The sequence below is a fragment of the Mastacembelus armatus genome, chromosome 1 (genome assembly GCF_900324485.2).
Source record: "Mastacembelus armatus chromosome 1, fMasArm1.2, whole genome shotgun sequence".
NCBI classification, from domain to species: Eukaryota; Metazoa; Chordata; class Actinopteri; order Synbranchiformes; family Mastacembelidae; genus Mastacembelus; species Mastacembelus armatus.
Window position 1 is genome coordinate 3512998 of NC_046633.1, and position 27846 is coordinate 3540843.

A 27846-nucleotide genomic window follows, 5' to 3' on the forward strand; every position below is an offset into this window, starting at 1 on the left:
ACAACATTCCTACTTGCTGTTGTAAATATTCTCTTGATTTTGATTATGCTGCTCCTGGCTAATAAACATTTTATACAATCAGCTTTCACTTGATGCTTTAAATAAACTGCATATGACATTTCAATAACCTTCAAGTGCCATCAATTTATTTAATCACTCATCAATAATAAAAACATATTGTCTCTATGATTAATTCATTTGTCATGTCTGCCTAAACATAAGAATTTCACCTGACAGTAGGAGATACCCATCACAAAGCATCGCTGTATGTTAGTGATTATGTAGGCTAGTCACACAGTCTAATTAGCACTGTACTAATAACACACTGGCAGGCTGAAAGCATCTACTGCTTTCCCCATGTGTTGGAGTCGTAAGCTTGTCAACAGGTCGTGCCGACTGGGGCACCTGAGAGCCACTGACAAGGCAATTTGTGAGTTTTAGCTGAATACGGTTGAGATAACGACTGGCAGGTCAGAGCTACACTTCAGCCCAAGTGTAATGAGCAGAAAAAGAATTCACAATTCAGTTAATGCAGTGGTGTGCTGTGTCTATGTGACAGAGATACAAAGCTGTATATATTCATTCTTATGCTGATTTAAACCATCACTACAAATAAGATGATGCTTTAGTTTTAGTTCTACAAAGTCAAATCCTCCTGGCAGTATCTTCATACAGCAAATCATAAAACTGTTCATGACCTTTGCAAACACGCACAGTGGGCACAGAGGAGAGACCCAGGATAATTCTACAGAAAAATGAGCACTTAGCTTAAACCTGTATACTGAGTAGATATAAAACTTGAGCAAGAGTCACAAATGCAAGACATGTGGTAACAAGAAAAAATGACAGTAAGAAAAAAAACTTGTTTTTGGCCAGAGCGTGCCTCTACAAAGTGAGATATCATCGCCATCTTGTGGTGCAGAGAAAAACTACCAGTTCAAGTATCAACAGGACACTTTACACCAGTCCAAAGACAAAACACTCCCTGCTGTGCTCATCACTGAAGCACACTGCATTATTAAATCAGATCATAAATGGCAAAATCCATCAAAAACACAGGTTGCTCATTACAGCCTCGCTGGTCTAGAAGGTGGCGTGCAACATAAAGATTTTCCCAGCTGTCTCAGAGTGGAAGTGATGGCATTTATTGTACTGATGGTATGTCGTAAACAGAACACATAATTTAACTACAAAGAGACACAGCCCAATTAAAGATACAAAAACCACAAACTGAAGTACACATGCACCAGGTCCAGTACTGCAAACCAGCATGAAAACAAAAATAAAGAACACTTTTACTAACAAAGCTCAGACTGTTGATCAACCCTTTGTAGCTCCTGAGCGAGGAATTAGTCACGTCACAAACACACATCAAAACAGACACATCAATGTCACGAGGCAAAAAAAAACCTGGAGTAAAGTAGCAGACTGCACATGGCAAAAGCACAGTCGCCCCCAACAATGTCAGGAGGCTCTTTAAATAGGAGTACTAGTGGAAAGTGAAGATTTGATTTGTGAGATGGTTAGCAGGCCAGACCAAGCGGGCAGGGACTTTGGATGGAGTGGCAGCTTTATTCGATAACCCCGAGCTCCAGTAGTGACGATGACATGGTCACATGACTGAAGCTGAGCACATACACAAGCACCCTGACAGACATTTCTTACAAAAAGTAGTGTGACACACAATCTGACCTGAAATGTGTTTTCTTTAATCTGAAGTATTAAAAACAAAATTACGTCAAAAATAAAAACCAAGTACAGCATTTAAAAACAAAAAAACAGTCAGCTGTTTATTGCAGAACAGGATGAACACAAGATGTACAGTTAATTTAAAGTCATTGCTCTTTAAAACAGACATCTCAATGAAGATGTATCACAGATATCTTTACAAATACAAAATGTTATGTTATATGTGGATCCTGCTTGGCTCTTGCCAAATTTATTAATGATTAATGACAGAAAAAAAAAAAAACTTTCTGTAAAGTTTCCTTTTAAAACAAAATCCCTACAAATAAGTCAATCTAATGTCTCAGCATTTTAAATCTAAGTCACCTAATTACTAGCCGTTTCTTGTGTGGGCTCTTTTTCCTCCTCACCTTCACCTTCCATATTGTCCTGTTGGACATTTTTGTCACTTTCCTCTTCAACTTTCTTCTCTTCTTGGTCTGTCTCGGCCACGCTGGATTTCTCCACCTGCTCAGTCGTGTTTGTATCTGTTTTTGCTGTGTTCACATCAGGTTTGGGTGAGTCCTCTTTTACAACTTCCTGAACATTGTACTTTCTGTACAGCGTATAGTCTTTTACCACACTGATGCAACACACAGCCTTGATGACCTCCACAATGATAGTCAGTTCTGGGTTTGTCAAATCCACTTTGTTTTTACGGTTCAGTTTTCCCACAAGACCTGTAGTGGTCAAAAAACAAAATACAACATGAATCACTCATCATCAGGGAAGTGAAATTTACTAATGTTAAGTGGGTTCATTAAACTCAACACTACCTGCAATTGATTTAATGATTTCTTCTCTCTTGTTGTGGCTGCTGTTGCGGGACTTGAAGGCGACCTGATAGGTAGCACAATTCGGGGTTTTGAACCAAGGCTCCAGAAAGGTGGACAGGTACCTCAACATGTCTTCCTGGAAGGCCTTGCAAGTTCCAGTTACCTGGATTAGATCAAAAGAAGGATCACACACACTCAACCCTGACAGCAGTAAAGTTGTGTATGTTAGTCTTGATATATACTTAAACATTAAATAATATTGTCACAAAACACTGCACCTCACTTAAAAACAACGCACATGTTAATGTAGTACTATAGGTTTGCCAAAGTGTTGTGATTTACATATGTATAAGATAAGATGAGAATCCCTGGGGGAAAACTCAAGATGTGGCTCTGAAAGTTTTACACCTGCAAATTTAAAGTAATAAGTATTTTTCAAAACTATCTTTTTACTTGTAATAAGCTACAAACTTATTATAGCAAACTTAAGCTAAGCCACACCTAAACTCCCAACCTCTTACATTATAACCCCCTTCCATATTGCATGTGTTAAACTAGACTATTAGCTAGCTTCTCACTGGTAGCATCCGTAGGATCATGCGGGACTTTTTCTTCTTGGTGGTGTGAAGATCAGACAGGATGTGATGAACCAGCTTGTCAGATTCTAGAAGAGGACAACAAAATCATTTATAGCCATCATACAGAAAGACAGAAGTTAAACAAAAATAACTTTTCTTTCAAATCAAATGTTTACCCAGATTTTGGGTTCTGATGAAGATGACATTGTTTGCCCCGCTGTCCAAAGCCTGGAAGCGCTTCTCCTGCATAGTTCCAGATGCTTGCAGCTGTGCCACTTCCTTCTTCAACGCTACATCAACATCTTCTTCTCCACTGCTCCCATTGTCTTGCAACTGTATAAAGGTTGTGCTATATTAATACAAATTAAGGCTGCAACCCTTGATTCTGATCATTTAGTGATCTAAAAATAACATAAACAAAGTCAAATAGCTTTTTCCCTTCCACATCCCCAAACCCCAAAACAAGCATTCCCTCATTTTTGATAAGCTTAACCCACCTAATGTTTGTATGGTTGCTTGAAAAAAATACTTAAACTGTTGTTTACTGAATCTACTGATAAAAGGGTTGTTTAAACTTGATTTATATCACATTTCAGCTGCAATAACAGTAAAGAGAGAGAAAAAAGCTGCTTGAAGTTTAACGTAATATGATTATAAGTTTTAATTCATTAGAAAAAGTGTATTCCAGTGGCATAATCCATCATCCTGGCCTGAGTATCAGGCGACTGTAACAAGCAACAACTGACCTATTAAACCTGCAACAGACACCTGAAAAACGAGCCTTTAGCTTAGGATTTGACTCGGTGTTAATTAAAACCCGGTGTGTTGCTGACCTTTTCGGGCCCGTACAGTTGGTCTGCGTATTCACTGAGCAGGTTGAAGGCCTCCGCCGTGCACTTCCTCTGGTTCATGTTGCACGTGATGAGGATCCCCTGCATGCCCACCTCCAGCTCCCGTGAGCCCTTCCACCGCTTACTGTGCTGACCGGCCCCAAACCTCTTCTTACTCCGTTTCCTCGACTCGTTTTGCACGGCTGACATGTTGCCAGAGGATTTCCTACACACCAAACCTGTATTCCTGCTCAATGGCGGCGAGCTGTCTTCTTGTCTTGGCTGCGTCGCTCGGCTTTATGAGCCGCTAGCTGAACAGCCGAGGCTAACACAAGATACTTTCAAGGTGTCGCGACTATAAGGAAAAAAACTGTATAGTCTAAATAATGATTCAACCTGCCTGTGTCAACATGCACTCAGGCTGAAGCTGCATCTGTTTCAGGTTTCAAGAAACGACGTCCGAACCACAACATAACACGCGTTTCGGCTATCTGTACGGAGCGTGAAGAGGGACAAAAGTCTTCGACTTCCCCGCGATACAAAAATTACCTGTGTAAGTTGTATATTCTATGTGAATTCATAAATAAGAGGTAAAATAAACTAACCAGGAGTAAGCATACCACCACAATGAGCATAAATACAACTGTAGTTATTTAATATTTAATTTTATCTTCAATGCGGATTAAAAAAAACAGCATATTCATTGTAAAATGTATACAAAATGTTATTTGTATGACCCCATTTATAAATAAATAATTTATACACATGAAAATATCCAAAACAGCAATGTAAAAAACTTCATTATTTGTGGCAGAAATAAATAAAATGTCTCTCCTTATCTATCTAAACCTATCTCTTCACAGATAATTCATTTTTTTAAAAAACTACAGAATGTTAAGAGGAGACACTGGATAGCAAACAGAAACAGTCTCTGTGTAACCTGATTACACTTTGAATATGACTCAATGAGATCCTGGTATGATAGAACAGGTAACGCTGTTTCTCCAACACATTAACAACTTTTTCTTAGTGTGGATCTCTGTTGTGGATGATAGTTGAGAGTAGAATTGATCTGACAGAGTGATACAGAGGACCTGACAGCAACAGAAGCCACCGCATTGGGCTTCATCAGACATGACTCCCACTTAAAGAACTCACAGCCCTTCTGTATCCTGCCTCCACTGCCTGACCGGCGGACTGGACAACAATAAAACCTTCGACCATGATTGGGGCCACCGTTGGATACCACCTGTCGCTTTGCTCGGCGGCCACATGCACACAGTGGTGAGGTAATCTTACCTCCTTCCTTAACTTTCACAGGAATGGAGGCACGGTTGGTAGATGAGGAGAGCGTGTTGGTTGACAAAGAGGAGAGGACATTCTTGGGGGTGTACACACTAATAGATGAAGAGGGGTGGGCGGGTGCTGCAGCCTGTTTAGCTGGGTCAGTGAAAATGGTAAAGGAAGATTTTGGAGTTTCTTTGTGTTTTGCATGTTGTGTGATGACTGCTTTGGGCCTGGCAAACGAGGTGTTAGGGGTGGAGGTCTTTTCTGGGACAAAGGACTTGGGCCTAATAATAGAAGGTGTGTTTGTTTTGAAGTATTTCTGGGGCACACTGGACTCATTTTGAAAGTGTAAAAAGTTTCTAAGTCCTGTTTTATGCGGATTTGTCTTGGGCACAGCAAAATGTGCATCTGGTTCTGAGACAGCTGAAGGCTGCCTCGTGTTATTTAAATGATCCGAGATATTGACATTGGATTTAATCATCTTTGCAGATACAGAGGTTGTGGATAACTCATTAGTGATAATTTCAGTTTTGGAGTAGTTTTCACAGCTTATACTGTTCCCAAATATGAATGGAGCACCTGCTGAATGTGGATAACCAGGCTCTTCCCTCACATAACAGCCACTTTCATAATCTGATATGTATTCAGTGTCACATTCTCTATCAGTTTCCTTAAAAAAATCATCACCCTCTAACACCACGTCATCATATGACCCATATCTCTCTGCTTCCACTAGAAGTTCTGCACCATCCTCTTCCTCCACAAGTCCCACTGTTGCTTCTGTTTTTGAGGGCTGGTTTGGTTGAGGTAGAGCTGAAAGGCAGTGCACAGTAGTAGAACACAGAACAAGGCCGTTGTTTTCACCATGCGGTGAAGTACAGTTCATCACAACTGAAGAGGAAAGATCGATGACGGCCTCTGTTTTAACTGACTTGCCAATGTTGTGTCCCCATAGGGATGTAGATGTACCAGTCAGCAGTGTCTTTGGTGAGATCAGGCTTTGACAAATGGGATCACTTTTTAAGTTTTCCTTTGTGTCTAAATTCCTAGAATTATTATCTGCACCACATTTTATTTGACAAGCATGGAGAGGACCTTTGGGTGATGAAGGTTTGCTTGTGGTGAGGGTATTTTCCTCCTTACTGGTGTTTGTTTTTTCTTTCTTGTGTGCAGATGTCATTCCAAACATGGTTTTGACCATTGATGGGGTCTATGAAAACAAGACAAACATATAACCAGTTAGTCATACAATATAACTTAATGATTTTATTTGAAAGTACTGTCAGATGTATTCTAATAGTAGTTACTCTTTTGAGCTGCACATTTTCTTGCTTTTTCCTCTCTCACCAAAAAGATGTATTTTAATTTTCTTATTGCAGCAAGTGTAAAGTGAACCAGATAAAAGGCATAAAGATCACTGTTTAGAATTTGCAGTAGTCCACTTTTATTTATTTATATGCCACTTCACAGCAAATGTAAAATTCTACATGTAAAATTTCTCTGAACCAAATGAGCTTCATCCATGAAGAACCTCATCCATAGCAGGTTTTGCTTGGGGAGATGGAATGGGGTCGGGGATTAGGAGTTGGGTTGCATCGGTAAACACCCACTCACCCTCTCCAGGCTCCTAGTGATTTTCATTACACACCCATCCCTCATCATCCTTGCTGCCAGCTTAGCTGTATTTCGGGAATCATCCAAACCTGAAGAAAGAGTAAAACCAAGACAAACAGGATTAGATTATGACTATTTACTAAAATTACTTGTGGGCCAAATAAATTTGATTGTGTTTGGTACCAGAATGTTCTCTCCCTGAAAACTGTATTCCTAGATCTTGTAGAGCCCCATTCAAGCCTTTGGGTTTCCTGTCATAAAATTGCTGTGAAAAAAAAAAAGCAATCACAAAATGATGATGCTTTTTAAAACTGATTAGTTAATTGGCAGAAAACGATCATAATGAAAATATGCTTAACTAATTTATCAATTAAGTACAATTGTCACAGGCTCTTAAATGTGAAAGATTTGCTGCTTTTCCCTGCTTAATTTTATTGTAAACTAAATACATTTAGGTTTGTAAAATGTTGGTCGGAAAAAATACCAAACCAATTTGGGCTCTAGATTTACTAATATCATAAAATTTTATATGTTTTAAAGACAAATCAATCAAAAGAATAATTAACAGATTCATAAATTACAAAAATGACCATCATAAGAGAAAGCGAGGGAACTTCTACTCACCCTGTATGTGCTTCTCAGATCTATCCAGCTGTTGAGAACATCAGGTTTATGGAGCTGCTTGCGTTTGCACTCATACTGTAAACAAACTCCAAGATCCCAGTCTGATACGCAACGCAGATGGTGGCACATTAAAACTGACAGCGCAACTGAGTTTTCCATCTAATGTATCAGTAATTTACGGTGTAAATAAAACTAATGATATTGTTGTAATGCAGTATTTCATTACATGGGACAACAGATCCAAACAACACAAAGACCTTACACAAGAGTAAAGTCTCAAGATACAAATGCATTTTAGTTTACATTCAAAGTCATCTTGTCTACAACGCAAGAACCTCTTTAACTCAGGTCAACACCAATAGGGAGGAGGCTTACAGCATTTCTTACCAGCAGTTTAAGGAAACACTGACCAAACAGAATTGCAGTCCAGTAAAAACTGACTTTTACCTGACCATGTGAGGAAAGCACACAGCTTCAGGGAAGGTGAAGGTGCAGAACTTCTCTGTTGTTTGTTGGGAAAGACCACACCCCTCTCAAGCTGCAGGTTCTGCAGCCAGCGACTGAACCGAGAAAGACAGATCTGAAGAGGGATCCCTGCCTCAACCTGCATCTGTGATACAGAGACATGGTGACACTATGAGATGTGGTGTAAACCTACATCTAAGCAAACAAAACTAGAAAAAGCCTTTGTAGCAGTGTATTTGCCTACACACACACACACACACACACACACACAAACACACACACACACACACACACACCTGTGTAATCCCAGTCAGCTCAGTGCAAAACCTGGACAGAATGGGGTGCTCCTGCGGTTGAACATATGTGTGAAACTCAGACTCAGTCTCTCCTGTGGATGTGTTCAACAGAACAGCAGGAAACTCAACTGTATAGATTGAGAAAAGGAAAGACAGTGAATTATTATCAGCGATAAGGGTGAAAAGGAGGAACATTACAAAAGTTCATAAACATAAATCACATTTATTTACTTATTTCCTGGCTGTAGCTGTTTTTCTCTCTCCAGCAGGTGGACTCAAAATCAATCACAATCAGGTAAGAAAATATCTGGTCTGAAAGAAAACAGACAGCGTTATACAACATCACAGAGTTAACCTGGTATGAAAACATAGTGACAAGTTAAAACTAAACCTCAACTCTCTGTAAACACATGATCACACTTACTGGACACCACTGATTTCTTAGCCCTGGACTGGCTCCTCTGCCTCAACAACCCCAGTTCTCTGTAGAGGGAGAAGTGAAAAGATCAACTGGAAACAAACATGTTCTGTTTCTGCTGAACAAAACATTAAGGGATGAGTTACATTTTAAAACAACACCCAACTAACACAAGCGTCTAATATAAGCTAGTTATTAAAATACTGCAGGGTAGCTGTCTTTATCTTGCCAGCTTATCGTTAGCTCATCAGCTAACAGGCTAAAGCTGCTGGTTTCCAGTTAGCGAACTTACTTGGCCAACTTCTTTGTAGACATCGCTAAACTCGGAGCACCAATATGACTTTTGCTGCTAATATCACAGAGAACCGGTTAAAGTTAACTATACAGTAAGAGTTTATCTCCGCTGTTCAATCTTCCAAATGCAGAAACACATCGCGCTGTTTTTTTAAATACTCGTCTCGTCAACACTCTGATATCGATTATTTAGGGCTACAAGGCAAAAAGAATCAATGCCGAAATAAATAGTCGATCGTAGAAAAACCGCGAGGCATATCGGAATTAAACGAACCGCACTTCCTGTTTTACAATTTCTTTCAAAACAAAAGCACGGACACGGCGCGTATACAGGTCAACCCACATGGAAATGCTTATATATCGACGTGGAGTCGGTTTGATTTCTAAAGCGCGATTTTATCAGCTCAAACACCATCAAATCTGACGAAACTTTCATACCTGCATTGATCGAAAGACAAGACAAGTCATCCTTGAGCTTATTTTTAAAGCCCGTAACCGGAACCTGTGCTAGTATTTTTTAGCTTTAACGCTAGCTATAATGACACTGCGATGTGCGTTGTGCTTTAGCCATGTGTTTTTAGCTTCTGGTAGGGCTGAAAAGGATGAATTTGTAACCCAGAGGACCGACAACATCTGGTATTTACACATTTTTATATCCTTCGTATTCTAATTCCTACGATCAACTTATATATATACTCATGAACTGTAAATATATAACTGTGTTTTTTAAAATGTTGGCTATGTAGATGTGTAGTTAGTGTTCGATGTGTATTATTACTAAAGAACAACCAAATTGAGAAAAGTTCAAGCACTGAACCAGCTCATTCTGTCTTTGCTTTCAGTTCATCTCTAGCTACAAATAAAACTTGACTGACTGGCTTCATTTACCTGACAGCTGCAACACAGATAAAACACATTATCTACTGTAACTAAAGTCAATATGCTAAATACAAGACCATCTGCAATTTAAGTAAATGTTCTGGTCTCCGTAATTAAGTAATTAATGTGCCAAATCCCAGCATGTCATCTGTCTTAAGTATCGACTCTTGCCTGGTGTGGGCAGCAACATAAATTAAACTTTTATTGTAGGCAGTTGCTGTTCAGAGATGTTACACATTTATTACACAGGACTGCATGAGCAGATGGGTTTTCAGCTAATTTCAAAACTAAAATGAATCATGTTTATATTTCACATGTCACTTATATGAGTCCAGGTCTTATTAATGACTAATATTAGTATGAATTCTTTTTAAACACATCTAGGAAGTAATGACATAATATATGATATTCGTGTCAACAAGTATATCTTTTTGTTGTGTCTGTTGGTTTTCCTTTGTTCTCTGACCCTTATGACTATGAATTGTATTAATTTAATTAGGTAAACACTGACACTATATTAAATATGTTTGGTTTTACAGCCGCCTGTTGTAATTTTTGTATGTTCCTGTTCTCTAGTGTAACTTACAGAGTGGAGGGTATTTGCTTGATTGGACAATGATCTTTGATCATACTAGCGCTGATGTGATGCTGAGTTTAAGTACCTGTGTCAAAACATTAAGATGACTCTGATGTAGAAGTGTCAGACTTTTTTCTGCGTTAGCTCTGAGCACCAGTATAAAACACAAAGAAGATATCTGAACAGAGAATAAGTAAACAGCACAAAAACTCTGACTGTCCTAGTAATTCAAGGCAGTGAATGTAAAACGTAGATGTACGATAAATTATATATTATCCAGTTTGCATGTGACAGTATATTTTCATATATTAATTTTTTTATCTCAGCCTAAACATGGAGCCGCCATCATTAGCAGCACCATGCAGCACGAAGAAAAGAAAGAGCATCGCTCCCACAGAACATGAAAAGGACAAGAGATTAAAAACTGAGCTGGAAGGTGAGGAGGTGGTGGAGGCACGTCCGCCTCGCTCACCGAGGATCTCTGTGCTGCTCAAACAACACCAACAACCAATTACACTGAAGGAGCTGACAGAACTGCTGCATTATGCTGCCCTGGGGAAAACAGCTGGCATCAAACAGCCCAGGTAATGACTTTTATAGTAAAAATGTTATCGATTCCGACAACTCTCATTAAACAACTCCCCGTGATGTACTTAGACTTTGCCCACAGTCACAGTCTAACACATCTAGGTGTCTTTGGTTCAGTTTTTGTCCTGTCTCTCTGCTAGTTGGTGTCGTCTCCACCATCAGAAGAAGGTTAAAGGTGTGAACGTGGTGCTTGTAGAGGGTCTGACCCAGAATCAGTTTTACAAACACTACCTCACTATGCGACACCTCAGGACCAACTACTCCACAGTATGTACCCAGAGGGGACGTAAATGCCCTGACAGACATCATTTGATGAGAGAAATACAAAACACTGCCACTGTGAATTGGATTTTATGTCTGTTGTTATCTGACTGTTGTAGAGAGTCACCTTCACTCCGTCATCTAACAACGTAGCATCTGCGATCTTTAGCAGTGAAGTTCCTATATCGGACTCCACATCACTTTCCCAGACACATGAGGAAAACAATGAATTGTACAAAGGTGAGAGTCATGTATGCAAGTCAGTACTGATATGACAACATTAACAGTACAATATGGTCTGATAATTATGTATTGTGGTCTAGAATTTAGTTGTCATAAAATCAAAACTAAATGACTTCTCTTCTTATTTTCGTAATTTCCTGAAAGTTCTCAAAGACTAAATTTAAGTATCGTACACATTTAGGTACTTGCACTTTACTTGAATGTTTCCATTCATTAAATACTGTAGTGTTGGTGCTTTTATGTACAGTTACAGTAAATTGCTGCATGCTAAATTTGATTATCTTCAGATTATCATGTTGTTGTTTGTAGCAAAAGTATCTTCTAGCTCGAGTCTTTTCTGTTGTTTTTGCTGTAACTCAACATTTGTGTACTGCTGCAGCACTGAGGAGTCACCCAGTAATCACCAAGTTTGGGACACGGAGGAGAGGACTGACAGCGTATGTTCTCACCAAGGATGAGATGATCCAGAGACACTACCCCGTCAAAGGCAAGTCTCTCTGACCAGATTCACAGTAAGACTAATTCCAGGAATGCAGATTTTCCCCTCTAAAGATTTGGGGTGTAAAAACAAAGCATTTTCAGATTCAGCTGGTTTAGTCCGGACATAGTCTCACTCTTGCTGTTGCTGTCTTTATCTCCACCTCTGCATTCTCACTTCTTGTGTTTTTTATTTTGGCACAGGAATGCCAGGCTTTGAGGAGTTTGTGTGCACAGACAGTGCTGACTGTGTGACTGACAGCAGCCCTCTGTATGGAATTGACTGTGAAATGGTGAGATGCTTTTAATTATGTGTTTAATTTCTGTTTTCTATTGTAGACTCCAGTTCTGTACCACTGTGAGATTGCCTATAATAAAATAGCCCAATTGTAATTGGTCTATTTTTACTTTTCATAGATTTATAACATTCTGTTATCAATAAAATGGGAAAAATGAGTGTTTCATCACATTAAAAGATCATGTCAAATAACTGCATCCGTTGTGTCCAGATTTCCACTGCAGTTTTGACCAGTTCAGCGTCATTTGAATGTTGTGTTTCAGTGTCTAACAGAAAAGGGGTATGAGTTGGCTCGTGTTTCTCTGGTGGACAGCGATGGGAAGTGTGTGCTGGACGATCTAGTGAAGCCTCCAAACAGAATCCTCAACTACCTCACCGTGTACACACCCACAGATAATATAATGTTGTATCCGTGATAATCAACATTACATACTGTGTTTAAATGTTAAAGTACATTTCTGTTGCCTGTGTTGCCGGGTGCCGTCTGATAGGTTCTCTGGTATCACTGCAGCAATGTTGCAACCAGTCACGACCACCCTGCGGGACGTTCAAGCAAAGCTCAAGGCGCTGTTGCCGATGGATGCTGTTTTGGTTGGCCATTCACTTAACAACGACCTCATGGCTCTGAAAGTGAGTGATACTTTGAATTCTGCTTGCAGCCTCCATGGAATTAAAGGCAAAGGCAAATTTATTTGTATAGCACCTTTCATACACTACGCAATTGAAATTACCACAAGACTGAGTTTTAAATGCAGCTTCCTCCTCCTGTTTTCTGGGGTCATTTGAATTTGTGATGAAGCTGAAGCAGAGGAAATTTTGTTCACAACTGCAGGAATTAGAGAAAGTCAGTGTTTAGTAAGAAAATTATCTAAAATGTTCTTTCTCTATTCTTCTTCTTGTTTTCCGAATCCCATCTTTTCCTTCGATTCTGAGGTGTATTAAACCACACTAAATAATGCACCAACACTCAAGGTGCCCAAACTCAGTTCTTTGATTCAGAAGACTTTTCAATAAGAAGTTGTTGTGTCTGCCTCCTCCCTGCAGCTGATCCACCAGCATGTAATTGACACCTCACTGCTGTACAGGAGAGAGTTTGGACAGAGGTTTAAGCTCAAGGTCTTGGCTGAGACTGTGCTTGAGTAAGTTTTCTCTTCCTCTCTCAGCTTGTGTGTGTCTCTCACCCATCAAGTCTAATAATTAAAATTTTCCACTTGTGTCCCAGGAGGCAAATACAAACTGAAGAGAAGACAGGTCATAATCCTGTTGAGGATGCTACAGCAGCACTGGAGCTGGCCCAGTACTTTATCAAAATGGGACCACGTCAGGTAACCCACTGCTATCCAACACACACACACACACACACACACACACACACACACAAATACACACACAAATACAAGATTATCTGTTGTATCATGGTGTGGCAGGTTGTAGAGCATCATCTGGAGGACCTATGGGGATACCTGATAGTGGAGGAGTCCACTGACTGTGCATCTGCTCCCACATCAAGTCACAGGTACAGTCATTTACACAGCCTGAGCACCTGTTTGTCTTTACATCTTTACAGTCACTCAGAATATCTCCAGTTCTCTAGCTCATGTTCTGGAGTTTTGGCCTCAACACTAAACCAACATTTTCCCTGCTCAAAACAAAATGGTGGACGTGAATGTAGCGTTTAAGAGTCCTCAGACAAAGGAAACATTTCAGATATATTTCCACATTGTTTGACTAATTTCAGATTTAACACAGTGTACCCAGTTTGGGTCAGTCAGCTGAACCCTACTCTATCGTTCTACGATGTGTACAGAATGATTTCAGCTCCAACCAAAGGAGTTATGTGGATAAATGACTGTTATTATTAAAAGTGTTATAATCCTACTAAAAGCATCTTTGTCACTAACAGAACAATGTGGTTTTTAAAACTGACTTCATTACATGTTCTACTCACCTTTGTCGTGCAGGTTTGCTGATATACTGCACAGTCTTAGGCGCTCAGTGGCCTTTTTAGGGAAACGCTCTGACATCAGTCTGGATCTGGCCCATCAGCAGTGGTACAGCTCTGACAAAGAGGTGATAAGTTATGTGCTGTTGGCTCAGGACAAGAATACACTGATTTGTGTGTTATTAGTTAAAGTAGAATGTGTTTGTTCTCGTATGTGTCAATCCCAGCAGAGTATTTAACTCACATCATTAGTGACAAGTTTGTCGTCTTCTTGCTGCGTCTTTCTGAATATTTGCATCATTTTCTTGTTTTTCTTCCACTCTGCCTTGTCCTAAACTCTTCTTCTTCTTCACCACCTCCACAACTGTTCGTCGCTCCCTCAGATGTTGGACTCTTTCACAAGACAGACAAAGCGCCCATTCCTCTCAGTGCTCCATTTTTCTTCCTGCTCTGACCAGATGAAGAGGTATGTTCCTCATCAGGAGCAGCAGCACCAGCGGGTGAGTCATTTGTACATTTAAACTATCTCGCTTGTCTGTTTTCCGTTTACTGTGTGTGTTTATCCTGCAGGTGTGCAGAAATCTTCGAGATATGTGCGTAGTGTTTGCTGGGCCGTTACCTGCAGGTTTTTCTGAGAGAGATGTGAAGCGGCTGTTTCGTTGCTGTGGGCCGGTTCGGAAAATTAGAATGCTAAACTCGACTGTCAGGGTGTGTCTCACCTAAATTCTATTATATTGTATTTAATGGTCAGCTGTATTTTTTTGTGTTATAAATGAACACATACATACGTCTTAAGAGATGGGCGTAATTACTGATATTGTTTTCTGTTGTTTGTGAAAGAGAATCTGGGGTAACCTGGTTCAGCTGAGAAATTGTTTATATTTTGTCAACTTTGTGGATTTGATCAGTTTCAGTTGTCCTTCCTGGCAATATTTTCTCTCCAGGTCCATGCAGAGTTAGAGTTTGAGGTGCTGGAGGGAGCTATGCTGGCTTTACAAACACTGAATGGACTTAATATACAGGGGCAGTCTATAAAAGTAACTCTCTCCCTTTTTTCTTTCTCACTCATTCCCTTTACATGACATTTAAAGTTATGGCCAAACTCTTTCACGCTGCTCTAAATACGTTTGCTTTGATTTGCACATTCTAGGTCCAGAGGCCTGTTTGTGACTCACTGCTAGACCTGGATCTGACTCTTGATGCATTGAAGGGTGACGTGCTCAACACCAATCACCTCTACGTTGTTAAATTAAACCCCAGCAAAGCTGAGTGCTTAAAGATTGCTGCAAAGGTTAATGGACATGTGTTCGATGCAAAAGATTCAGGTGTAGCTTCTGTAAAAACAGCCAGTGGGTTGTCACCCCCTGCTGAATTAAATGGTAAACAGCTGCAGCTCACCACAAAGTCTGAACTGTCGGAGGAGACGTTCAGAGAAATGTTCAGTGACTTTGGTACAGTGGAGAGAATCATCCTGCCCGCCAGACCTGGAAGACACACAAGAAGACATGCGTACATAAGTGAGTCAAAAACTATAGCAGTTAGTGTCCCTCAGTGAGTCTGTGGCTGTTCTATTGATGTTTGTGTCTGGCTGACAGAGTTTGAGAGTTCAGAGGGCCATCGTGCAGCCCTCAGCTCTTCTGAGGAGCTCTGGAAGGAGGACTACCTCATCTGTCCATCCCTGACTCCACTCCACTTGTCTTCATGGGTTGCCATGGCAACACCAGTGACTACAGTAGATGCTGAGCAGGAAGACGGGGAGAGAAACCACATGCACAGCACCCCTCAGGTGAGAAACTGCTTGTATTGGCTCCACTTGGTTGTCATTCATTAAGAACACTGTGTTAAAATCTTATGATCAATGTTTCAAATGATTCTGTTATGTTTTTTTTGTAGAAGATAAGTCAGTCCTTGGGTGAAGTGGGTCTCAATATGTGACATTTTCCAGTCAGTTTGTGCTTTACTGACTGCTGGCACCTGTTATTTGTCAGCATCCTAACATGTTAGACATTAGTATTCAGCATGCAAGGACAGGATGTAGACATGTTTTTCATCCCACTATTCATAAGGGTCTGAAGAATAATTGTCTGCAATTTTCATTCATCCAAAAATGTCGTTTTCTACTGTGCAGTGACAATAACAGCCACATGGGGCTGCTGGTGTAGCGACAGTCTGGTATAGCTGGGCACTTAGTACTTGTGTGTGAAAAAAATATGACAGCTGTTTGGGAAATGCATGAACACCATGATTCAGTGTCTGGCTTTGAACAGCCACTCTCTCTCATTTCCAAACACATCCTTTCAAAACACGAATCTCTCTACCAATTGAAATCACTTATTTGAACTGGGGGGATTGGAATAAAGTGAATATGGAACTCTCTAGCCCATTGAATGCTTTAATTTTTCAGGGACTGTATTATGTTCAGCACATATGTAATAATTATACCTATGTGTATTATCTGTAGGATCGGGAAATTGAGCTCATGATAAAAAAAGTGGACCGCCACCTGGGGAAGCTCTTCAGATCCCTCCCAGCTGGCACCTTGTCTGTGGTCGTGCTGCTCGGACAAACCAGGTGAGAACTCTCACGCTGTCTGGGGGAAAAAAAATCAAATTAAAAAAAAAAAATATATATATATATATATACACACACACACACACGCATATACTATCAAAATATTTCTAAACCATCTCTTCTCTTCCCTAGCGCTTGTGGCCACCATCATGGTTTGTGCTTTTTGGAGGTCAAGTCTTAAGAAGTGTGATCTGGCTCAGAGAACAAGCATGTCACTAAGAAAATAGATTCCACTCCGAGGGTGTCTGGTCCTGTGTTTAACCTGCAACAACTAAGAACCAGTAAAAGGTGAAAGAACAGAGCTGTATAACCTGGACAATACACTTTTCTATTTAGAATATGTAAATGCAAGTTATAGTAAAATATTCTTATGATCTGTAAGTAAAGCTACCAAGTAGCATTTGTCTTTTTGTACAAGAATAAACCCCAATGTTGGAAACTTGGCTTTTGGTTTGGCTCCTTCTAGTACAAGTTTCTTTTTTTTTTTCTGGAGGGGAATCAAACATATGATCACCTACATTATCTTCTGGTTTAGGTCAATTTCACTGTTTCAGGGGATGCACATGAAAGTACACACTAAATGAACAGCTACTCAGTTCACAGTGATCACTCTGAAAACAGAAACAGAAACAAAGATACTAAGAAACATTCTTTAATTTTTTCCCCATTCAAAGGAAATATTTAAGGATTTTTAAATTTTCTTATACAAAACGTATACGTCATCTTAACGTTTACAGCTTTAGCATTAGAACATACTTTGACATTGTTGCAGTTTGACACACATAGAAAACAACACAGTAAAGAAAAACAATTCTGTACAAAAACAAAAAACAAGCACCTCTTATGAAGGGTCAAAATGCCACCAATAATAAATCACATTATTACCGATAGGCTTTTTGTGTCTGATAAAACTAGTGGAGTTGACGGAACTTAATTTTTTTTTTTTTTTTAAAATGGAAAAATTGACTCCATTAAAATACTAAATACCCCTGACATTATAAACTATAGGACCTGTCAAGTGGTAGTTTATCTCTCACAATTTATGAAAAGGATTGACAGGGATACAAAGACTAGTGGAAAACATTTCCCTCACATGCAAAAACTCACACACAACTCACGCTCACAAAAATATAAGACTGATTAGAGGTGACGTGTCATTAAAAGTGATAAATGATTCCAAAGTGACTGCATGGCTGTTGTAGCAGGTTCCAGTCTGAACACAGAATAAACACTCTGCAGTTTTAGGTTTTTAATGTCTAGTGGTAGATTTGCATTTACCCAACAGAGTTGCCTGCTCCTCTGGAAGAAGACCGAAATATGGCAGCTATTGTTATGGCTTGTGTTCAATAGTTCAGTCCAGTAGCTTGGCTGGTTGCTTTGGACATGGTGTCCACAGCTGTTGAGTGAATGAATGAAATTTGGTCACACGCCACTCCCACTGATGTATGACCTTATAGGAGAATGCCCGAAGTGCTTCAGAACAGACTGAGCAGAGCCCAGTGTGGCACAGTGGCCTCTCCGCTCCTCACCTCTCGCTACCAGACTTCTGGGACCTCAAACAGCGATGGTGTAGTTTCAGCTGCTGTACAAGAGAGAAAGATGCTGAAAACTTTTGGTTTGCAAGTGGTCACAGTGAAATTTTAAACTGGAACATTTAAGCCTTTGACCTCATCCACACTGCCACCCCGCCAGTATTGGTAGAAGCCTATGATAAAGTCTGGCAATCCATCTCTTTGGTGCAGAAAAGCTATCGCAGCTGTGGATGGACTGTCGTGGTCCTCAAAGGATGAGTCCTAATAACTTTGATGATCCTCTGACTTTTCCTCTATTGCCACCATGAGCCTGATGTATGTGAGTGAAATGTCTCAGCAGCTACTGTATGGACTGCAATGAAATGTGAATCATGTTCCCTCAGGGTGAGTTGTAATATCTTTGGTGATCCGGTGTCAACCTGCCAAACTAATGAAATGTCCCATCAGTTGCAGCTGTAATTTGTGTATGCTGTCATTAAACGTGTTAGCATGCTAAGTTGACCCACATAAGTGCATTTGCTAAGTATCAGCACATTATCACTCTGAGCATTTAGACACTGTTGATTTTAGTCTGCATTTATCTACACCATAAAATGTCATGGTGCATTAGCCAACAGCTGTTCCTGTTTGCTTTGTAACCACAGATTCAGAGAATATAGGAACGGGAATATAGAAAAACATGTTTATCAGTTAAAATTGAACATTATAAGGAGCATCTTTTTTCTATGGTTTTTAAGTGAATTAAGGGATATTTATACATAATTGACAGCTTCAAAGTTTCATCACACACTGACAAACGCACCTTCAGATTTTTTTTTCTTGTTCTTTTGACCTTTTCTCCCATGGACTGTCGGGGCTTGTTGCCAGGTGACCGTCCCCTCAGCATTATTGGCTGGATCTGTGCCCTCAGGAATTTCCTCCTCATCAGGGATTGGAGTGAACGCTGCTGAATCTGATGAGCCTCTGAAAGGCACAGCAAGCATTAAGAGGCTTAAATCACAGCAAACAGGATTATGGTGAAAGCATAAATGATCCCTGCATTTTACTTACACTGTCTTTAGCCATCCCTCTGATGTCTTGCTCTCAACAGCTTCAGCATTTGACTGTCCACTCGCATCTAAGAAACAATGACAACTGGTGCATGAGAGCCTAGATGAGCCCTTTTAGAGCATGTGTATTTTAACCCGTAATCCACATGACTGACCCTCAAGGAGAAAATAAAATGAGGCCTTTAAAGTTAAGAGATACACTTAGCATGAAATACAAGACATCAAAGTCTGGGGTGGCCAAGAAACCTCAAAACCAACACATATGGGAGACAGGACTAATGTCTAGTTATTGTTAAAGGACTGAAAATCAGATTCATCTTGAGACTAGAAGTAGCCCAACTGAAAAAAAGTTAAAGACTTAAGGCTCAAATCAATTATATAAAAATCTAATATGAAATGTGCCTTAGTGAAATGAGTCTATTATCACGTGTTACAAAAGTCTTGTGAATAAAGATTTGAGCGAACACAAAACCTAAAATTCATAAGTTCACTTGCAAAAACATCAAGCAAAATGTGAGGAGACAATCAAGAATGTATGTGAATGTTCAGGAGCAGGTGGCCATTAATAAAATATAAAACCTGATGTCGATCTAATTACTCAGCCTTAGTTGTGATGATTATGCACAATGTCACCTGCCCTCTCCCTCAGGGCACACTGATGTGCTGCTAAGTACTGTCCTAGGGGAAACCTGCTGCATGTTACCACACTGCAGCTAGGAGGTAAGCATCAGACATATGTTCACACACCATCAGTTTTCATCTTCTTGTTGCATGTGCTATCTGGGTATGAGTAGTGACTCCAGCCGTCAGTGATTAGGGCATCTCCACCACCCTCCTGCTCTCCCTGAACAGGACTGATGCTACGTTTCCTCAAACCCCTAAAGAAACACACACACACACATATCATATATTAATAAATGCAGATAGAAACTGTACATGGAGTTTAGATAATGTTGGGGACAAAAATGCTGCATACAGCAGCACAGGTATACCTGGGATATACAAAGCCACTAGAGCCAGTAGAGGTGGTGTAGTGAGATTTCACCCAGCTATCCTCGCCCCAGGTTTTTGCTGTCTGGACGAGCTTCTCCTTCTCCTGCTGCTTTCCCTGGATGTACTCTGCATACGTCTGGATCCTGTAACTCTCTGCATAGCGGCTGGTGTTCATAGCTGCATGATGAGTGGAAAACATTCACAGATTGCGTCAACATTTTTCTGTGCAGTTGACAGAGTCCAGTCTGGTGTGAGGAAGGAGGCTGGATGTACCTATCTGCACCTGGTCTGTTTGACTCAGGGACACAAATGCTGATGTGTCATCTATCCATGAAACCTGGATGTTCCCTGAGAAGATAACAGGAGTAGTGAGTAACATACTATATGGGATATACATGTTTTCTGACAGAAGTAACATGATAATGTTGTACCAAAGGCACTAAAGAGCTGGTAGAGGTCACTGGTCTTCCATTCTTTGGGAAAGGTGACATAGAGGACATGGTCTCTTTTGGGTTGCACTGCAGGAACAGAAGAGATGAGCAGGAAAATGTTGACTGATCAGCAGTGAATTAATTTAAAAAAAAAAAAAAAAAAAAACCTATACAAACATTTTTTTTTTACTAGTATATTTTATGATTTGTCTGCCAGTCAAAACTCCTAATGCTGTTTTTAATATGGCACAATTTTCAAGCACTGGTCAATGCAACACTACTGATCTATAGCCATGTGCTACAGTATTTGACTCACAATCTGGTCCTGTGATGTTGAGGTAGGGAATATCTATTATCCTCATCAGAAAAAGCCTAGAGGACAGAAAGTATAAGAATTAAACACGTTTGTTAAAAGTCTTTAAGCAGTTAATGAGGGAAAGCAAACTGATTAAGAGGATTGCTTACTTATTGAAGAAAGGCTCAATCAGTTTGGAGCGAGGTGAAATATAAGCTTTTGGTGGAGTCAGAAAAGAACCTGTGAAAAGTTTGATGAAGTTAAGTTAGGGAATAAATATAACACACATACAGTATTTGTATTTGCAAAAAGGACCAGTGTGGTTGTGTTACCCAGGTAGTTGGCCATGGAGATGAAACAGAGACCAGTGATGTAAGCATCATACCCCGCCTCATGGAGCTGCTCCTGAGCTGTGTTATAACTGGGGAACCCCTCAGCTGTTCCTGGAACAATGCAAAAAAGAAAAGCCATCACAGGACTGTGCAGGGTGACAGTGTTTCAGTCATACAGTAGTGTATATCCTCACCAACTTGTGGTGACTTGAAGGGGCTCTCCTTCAGCTGTTTCTCAAGCTCTGCCAGAGAAGTATTGGTGATCAGCTCCTAGAACATCAAACGGTATAAAAAAAAATTACTTGTTAATTTTAGAATGTGGAGGCAAAGAGAAGAAAGATCTATTACACAAGGGGAAAAAATAAAAAAATAATTCTTTGGAATCATAGAATACCTCCAGCTACTCATTAGCTCAAGTTGCACATCAGGGCACAGTCACACACAATTAAATAATGGGGTTTATTAAGCCCCACTTAAAATTATAATTCATTTTACTGGTCAAGTACATTGACGAGAAATTTAAAACTGCTTCACAGTAGCTCTCAATAGAAGCATACAGGGAACAAATTGCAAGATGACAAACAGGTAAGTGAGAAAGCTACATAACTTTAGGTTGGTATGTTTGTCATCTTTTCACCTTGCAGTGTCTCTGGTATTCTACAGCACTGAAGTAAATCATTTACCTTAAATGGTTGCGTGGAAGCCATCAACTTTGTGTCCAGGAGTCTTTAAGTGAACAGAAAAAAAATAATGCATCAACAGCAAAAACCAAATAAAAGCATCTGTTAGGAAGACAAGCAAACAAATTCAGCAATGTCTGATACATTACCTTGGGAAGACACACATTGTGACCTCTTTAAAGTCTAGAAGATCCTAGAGAAAAGAGCATTGACATAAATTATGCATAGATCACATTACTTAGCCTTAAAATGCTATTTCATGCAGCAAAAATCTGTCTGAATATTTTGCAGTTAAAAAGCTCCCATATTTAAAAACTCTATGTTAGCTGTGTACCTCTGGCAGGGGACAGTAGAACTGGTGGATGGTGTGCATAACATCCAACAGCATGTTGTGGCCGACCACAAGTTTACCCTGTATGTCAGATGAAATTATTTGGATGTACAAGTCAGATTTACCCAAACCACAGTCAAACTACTACAACACCATAAATCAGCTACAGAGAGATTCATCATGTATCACTTGTTGATCATTTATAACTCAAGATTAATAATTATGATGCACATGAACAGATAACACAGAGGTCACTCACAGATTTAGAGATGGCATGAATGACCCTGGAGAAACCAACTGCATCATTTAGCTCCTCCTGTGGGGGCAGAAGAGTGGAGATTATTAGATACAGTCAAAGTGGTCCATTCTCCTTACCAACATCAGGTTTAAGACACATCTATATACATCTAAGGTATTTCTACATTTATTTTCTACATGTAATACTTAAAACTACATTTAATATTCAGATGAATGGGACAATAATAAATGGAATAAAGAGGACGGAATAATGAGCTTAAACTCACCTGCTCTCTCTCTAGTTTCTGCTGTTCCCTCCTCCTCCTCTCCTCTTCATCTACCTTGCTGACCTGGATGTATCGCTCCTTCTGTACAAAAACAAAACTCTCATCCATGATTCTACACAACAAATAGGAGGCAAGACAAGTTCACACGAAACATGTGCCAACCTTCTCCGTTTCCATGGTTTCCACATGAAGCCCCTTGGGAAACCTGCAAGAGGAAGAAACACATTAATGTTCATTGAACCAAGAAATTAAAAACAATAACAGCAAAGTATTAAGTGACACTCACTTCCAGTTCAGTGTCTGGTATATCAGCTTTCTCTGAAACCTGGTAAGAGAATAGAAATGTAATTAGATATTAATAAATAAATAAATATACAGACTAGGAGAGATACTTTGAGAGATTACCCAGTACATGGCTCCAGATCCAAAGTCTTCTCTGAGTTAGCGAAGAGGGCCTCAACCTTCTCTCTGGAGGGGACAATGGCCAAGGAATGATAAACATCAAGTGAAGTGTGAAACATTGTGTTCTTTTCTGTAGATCTTTATAAGAACACAGTTATTCAAGAACCAATAGATGTGACCCAGGGAAATGATAGGGTCTCCTTCCAATTGCTCATGCCCAATTTACCCACACTGAAAGATAACCAAGGGACAAGTCACTTCAACTGAATCTCATATTACAGTGAAAGAACTGAGCTTCCAGCACCATGAACATCTTTAACCCTCACACATTAAGGTGGAAGCTCTTTTTACGATCACACTCTGAAAGAAGAGTTATACTACTGCCTGTAGTAAATGTTTCACCGTGAAAGAGAACAAAGAGTACACCATATATACTCCAACACTTACATCACCCTGTTGATGAAGTCTCTGTGTTCCTCAGGTACATGTGCAGGCCCTTTGGAGGAGGACGGGGAGATGTAGGATGGTGTCCCGACCCCGTTAGCATGTTGATTCCTCCTTTCCTCTGTCTGCTCCCTCAGCTGGGCTTCCTGCTCTTGGTTTAGGTATGGGATTCCTTTCAAAGCCATAACAGCACAAATTTCACTTCTATGTAGTGCAATCCACTGAACGTCTTAGAACGGTAAGTTTATAGCATTAATATATTCCATCAATAAAATGTTGTGATGCAGAGTGAGTGTCATTTTTAAGTGAGTGAGTTTTGTCACCAACAGTACCAGGACTGGATGAAGGTAGAGGGAAAAACAAGTGCTAAGCCTGTATAACTTTGCTGGGTAACTGAGAAGATGAACGTATGAGGCTGAAACCCTTTACCTACACTGGCAGTTTGGACAGTGTTGAAAACAGTTCCCCCAGCCTGTAAAAGTCAACTGGCTCCCTACAATGAATAGCCTAATAAGACGACTTGATTGGCATTTCATTTTGTCAACACATCGAGAACCAGGATAAGCCAAGACCACTATCAATCTCACTGCCTGTTATTCCACCACTGGTGACAGATGGCAGCTTTTCTTACTTCACACTGAGGCTAGTTAATGTCCATATGTTTAAATACTAGTGCAAAAACAAAAGCCAATATCTTTTTCAGTGCATAATTAGCCACACTTTGCAAGTGTTTTATGTTTTCTAATCAAAAACATAGACATGCCCAAATTAACTGCAGTACTAAATTAAGATTGGGATTGATTTCAGTTTCCTTATGTGAACAACCTTAAATCAGATGGTACTGATACAGATACTGAAAATTAGATTCCAAGCACCGCACATTTTGAAACAAAAGGGCATTTTGTTTTACACTCACCATGACAAAACACCTTGTTGAAGTCAAATCCCTGACTGGCCAGAAAGTCAATACTGGAACTCTGAAATGACAAAGACGATCTTGCGTTTCAACAACTTCGGTTACTGAAATAACCTTTTCCCAGCTGACCTGACTGAGAAGCTACAGGGAATAATCTAAATCACTCTCTAAAAAATAATTTATCTCAACTGCTCACAAAGAAGAAATCCAACAACCTACAACTTACTTGGCAGATGAACTTTATGTCAGGGGAAGTCCTGTTGAATGGTTTTGGGAATATATAAAAATTAAAAGGCTTTGTGATATACCTGCAGAGACATGATAAGAGGAAACAAAAATAAGAATTAAGTGAAATGATTCAAGCTTCTTGGAGTTAATTCCAATAACCTGCATGAGGGTCAAACAAAAGCTGATCACTTCCATTATTAGTAGCTTCCTGACAAATATTCTTACGTAAAGACTAACAATGGCATTGGAACAGGGAATTAGAATAAATCAGCTGGCAAACAATAAGTGTTTTGGGGCCAGGAGCAGTTGCCCACTTGCTAATCCAGCCTTGCTTAATTCAGGAGACTGTACAAGCAGTGCTTACTTGTCACAAAAAAAAAAAAAATAAAAAAAATAAAACCACACACACACTAAACTTGTCCAGGTATTACGTCTGAAAACCGTTTCCCAGTCCGCACACAACATGTTGCTTATTTCTCTGTACCCAGTGAAGAAACAAGTTGGTCTCAAAATGTCTCACTGTAGTACATCAGACATTTTAACATGAGCACACTGACAGTGAATTTGTCTCAGAATATCAAGGTCAAGTTTGAAAATCTGTACTTTCACGCACTTTGACTTGGTCTGGTCATATGTGAATGTGCATAATCCAAACTGGAACAGCAGGAAGTCCATGGAATGCTGGGAGACAGAAAGAAACGGCTTATATTAGATAAATATACCATAAATAACTTTGACATGTTCAGACTGCTGCAGGACCACAGAGAGAAACTAGGATGCACTTCATCCTGCAGGAGTTTCAGCCTCCGTTTCTGTCTCCTTCCCCGTTTTGTGTGTGTGTGTGTGTGTGAATAGTGTTGTCGAATTTTGCCTCTTGTGTGTTTGTGCAGTTGTCCTACAGGAACTTCATGGTGGAGAGGAGGCCATGTGCTGTGTAGTGTCCCGTTTAACTGCACCACATCACCCTCTGGATCATATTTGTCATATCTCTAACTCTTGTCATCCTGATTGTTTGTACTGTGCATTTAATATGTTGTGCTATTCTGCACATGTGTCTGTGCATCCTGCAAAGAAACATCTTAAATGTTTTGTTTTCTTTGTGGGTTCTGACAGATGCTAGTGTGCGCTGCAGTGATTATGAAGCCTCCTGAAGGACATTCATGGTTCGCAGCAAGGGGCTGGCTACAAAACCAAACTGTGTGCTTCGACTAATCCATTCTGACCTTTTTGAGCTTCGTGTATCGCTCCTCTGGAGTGTCCAGCCCGTTGGTTAATGCACTGACATTAGGACCGTCGCTTATCCCTGCAAACACAAAGCACATGTCTCAGTTTGGGCACACGGCGATGCCTCTCTCGACTCCCCCGTTTCCCCACACGGTTACCTGAAAACTCCCCATCGATGGCGAGGAAGTCGGCCTCTTCTATCGCACTGTACACCGTGTTTAAGCAGTCTTTATAATCTGGAAGAAGACACGATGCATTAATATCAGTTTGGGAAGCGAAAGGGAAGAGGGAGGGGGCACAGAAACCCGCAGCTCTGCTTGTTCCCTTGCTGCTACCTAGCTAGATCGTTAGCTAGCTAGCTAGCTAGCAGCATAAAAATCAACGAAAAAAAAAGAAAGAGACTTATCCAAAATAAATATCTATTGTGTCACGACTCTGTTGTACATTTTCATGGTGTCTATGAAGACCAAACCCAAGTGTGCGAACTGGAGCCAGGGACTTACTTTTTCGTGTCACCTCCATCCCTGCACAATGACTGAACCCGGCGGACAGCTAGCGTTAGCCTGCCCCGTCAACGCGCTTTTATCGCTTCCGGGGCTGTCGCTTCAAAAGTGCCGCTGGAAACACGCTGCGTCTGCAGGTTTTTACCTGAAACACAAGAAAATAACCTGGTTTGGTCTCACTTTGTGTGCGGGCTGCAGATTCACTGAGCAGTTCTTGGCAACTGAGGTGGAATTTAATTAAGTACGTTTGCACATATACGTGTGGTGCGTGCAGTACTGCGATGAAGTACAAACTGGACTTATGTTTATGATACTTTGATTTACTTTTTGCTGCTCTACTTTTATCTGACGGCTTTAATTTACAGATTCATATGTTTGCATGCAGGGACAAAATTATGATGCTTTGTTAAAGATTACTACTAAACAGTAGTGGAACAGTAAGTATTCAGATCTTTCACTGTAGCCTGAAAATACTAATATCACAGTGTAAGAATATTCTAAGTAAAACTATGTACTGCCAGTAGAATTAGTAAAAAATACTCTAACTATAAAGAGCACTCAGTGTAGAACAGATTCCAGTGTGAGTTTGAATATTATACATCCATCATCTATACCCCCTTAGTCCTAACCAGGGTCACAGGGATCTGCTGGAGCCTATCCCAGCTCTCTTTGTGTGAAAGGCAGGGGTACACCCTGGACAGGTCACCAGTCCATCACAGGGCCACATAGAGACAAACAACCTCACACACTCTGAGTGTCTTTGTATATAACTAATTTGCAAGATAAATATCAATATAAGACATCAGAGCATGTATGTTTACTATTCAAAGTTTATTTCCTGATTAAACTTAAATAATGTTTTCAAAGCAGGTTTTAATAAACTCCAACATATTTGGTAAGCATATTCACACCAGGATCAACAAAGGCCACTTTACATATGAGCATGTTCCATGCATCATACTACGGATCATGACTAAGTTAGTGTTTCTGAAGCCAGCCTGGACAGTTTAGCTGCCCCTGGGTTTCTAAGAGACAGAACAGTGCCTGTGACTGTTCTCCACAGTTTGTATTGTATGATGAATATAAAAGAGAAAAATGTCACCAATGTTAAAGTAGAGGTGAGGTGTTCTCTCTGCTGAAGTGCAGAGATGACATTTCAAAAAGTACAAATGGGAGATTTTTTTTTCTTTATTGTAGTGAAGGAAAAAAAGGCTTCACC

The 27846-nt window shown here is 40.1% G+C and overlaps 4 protein-coding genes across 7 annotated transcripts; 1 reads left to right on the top strand and 3 right to left on the bottom strand.

The window, feature by feature from the left end:
• Positions 1-1125: 1125 nt before the first annotated feature.
• On the bottom strand, positions 1126-4406 carry thumpd1 (THUMP domain containing 1). Its single transcript, XM_026302742.1, has 5 exons — positions 3913-4406; positions 3256-3412; positions 3080-3165; positions 2502-2664; positions 1126-2405 (listed from the first exon to the last, which is right to left on the bottom strand). The coding sequence occupies exons 1-5, from the start codon at positions 4117-4119 to the stop codon at positions 2053-2055; spliced, it is 966 nt and encodes a 321-aa protein (XP_026158527.1). The 5' UTR covers positions 4120-4406; the 3' UTR covers positions 1126-2052.
• A 385-nt stretch (positions 4407-4791) lies between these two features.
• On the bottom strand, positions 4792-9073 carry eri2 (ERI1 exoribonuclease family member 2). 2 transcript variants are annotated; one of them, XM_026302689.1, is made up of 9 exons: positions 8906-9073; positions 8620-8678; positions 8427-8507; positions 8196-8323; positions 7882-8044; positions 7435-7535; positions 6994-7075; positions 6811-6899; positions 4792-6406 (listed from the first exon to the last, which is right to left on the bottom strand). In XM_026302689.1, the coding sequence occupies exons 1-9, from the start codon at positions 8926-8928 to the stop codon at positions 4922-4924; spliced, it is 2211 nt and encodes a 736-aa protein (XP_026158474.1). In that variant the 5' UTR covers positions 8929-9073; the 3' UTR covers positions 4792-4921. The 2 variants fall into 2 exon arrangements, with proteins under 2 accessions (XP_026158474.1, XP_026158475.1); XM_026302690.1 differs by lacking the exons at positions 8196-8323; positions 8427-8507; positions 8620-8678; positions 8906-9073 and having other exon boundaries at positions 7435-7593; positions 7882-7984.
• A 337-nt stretch (positions 9074-9410) lies between these two features.
• On the top strand, positions 9411-17186 carry rexo5 (RNA exonuclease 5). Its single transcript, XM_026302688.1, has 19 exons — positions 9411-9543; positions 10690-10947; positions 11092-11218; positions 11332-11452; positions 11835-11942; positions 12137-12225; positions 12494-12609; positions 12722-12860; positions 13275-13369; positions 13453-13555; positions 13658-13746; positions 14192-14300; positions 14556-14672; positions 14743-14880; positions 15117-15209; positions 15323-15689; positions 15768-15958; positions 16634-16743; positions 16876-17186. Exons 1-19 carry the CDS (start codon positions 9446-9448, stop codon positions 16922-16924), a joined length of 2517 nt encoding a protein of 838 aa, XP_026158473.1. The 5' UTR covers positions 9411-9445; the 3' UTR covers positions 16925-17186.
• A 193-nt stretch (positions 17187-17379) lies between these two features.
• On the bottom strand, positions 17380-26775 carry parn (poly(A)-specific ribonuclease (deadenylation nuclease)). 3 transcript variants are annotated; one of them, XM_026302703.1, is made up of 26 exons: positions 26628-26775; positions 26283-26360; positions 26124-26203; positions 25514-25581; positions 24899-24980; positions 24673-24733; positions 23760-23928; positions 23316-23378; positions 23197-23235; positions 23073-23115; positions 22911-22988; positions 22646-22702; positions 22390-22467; positions 22205-22248; positions 22059-22101; positions 21570-21645; positions 21376-21486; positions 21214-21283; positions 21065-21120; positions 20749-20835; positions 20591-20665; positions 20317-20494; positions 20072-20202; positions 19326-19392; positions 19078-19238; positions 17380-18325 (listed from the first exon to the last, which is right to left on the bottom strand). In XM_026302703.1, the coding sequence occupies exons 1-26, from the start codon at positions 26644-26646 to the stop codon at positions 18279-18281; spliced, it is 2061 nt and encodes a 686-aa protein (XP_026158488.1). In that variant the 5' UTR covers positions 26647-26775; the 3' UTR covers positions 17380-18278. The 3 variants fall into 3 exon arrangements, with proteins under 3 accessions (XP_026158488.1, XP_026158487.1, XP_026158486.1); XM_026302702.1 differs by having other exon boundaries at positions 17380-18322; positions 22911-22991; XM_026302701.1 differs by having other exon boundaries at positions 22911-22991; positions 26628-26774.
• Positions 26776-27846: the final 1071 nt, after the last annotated feature.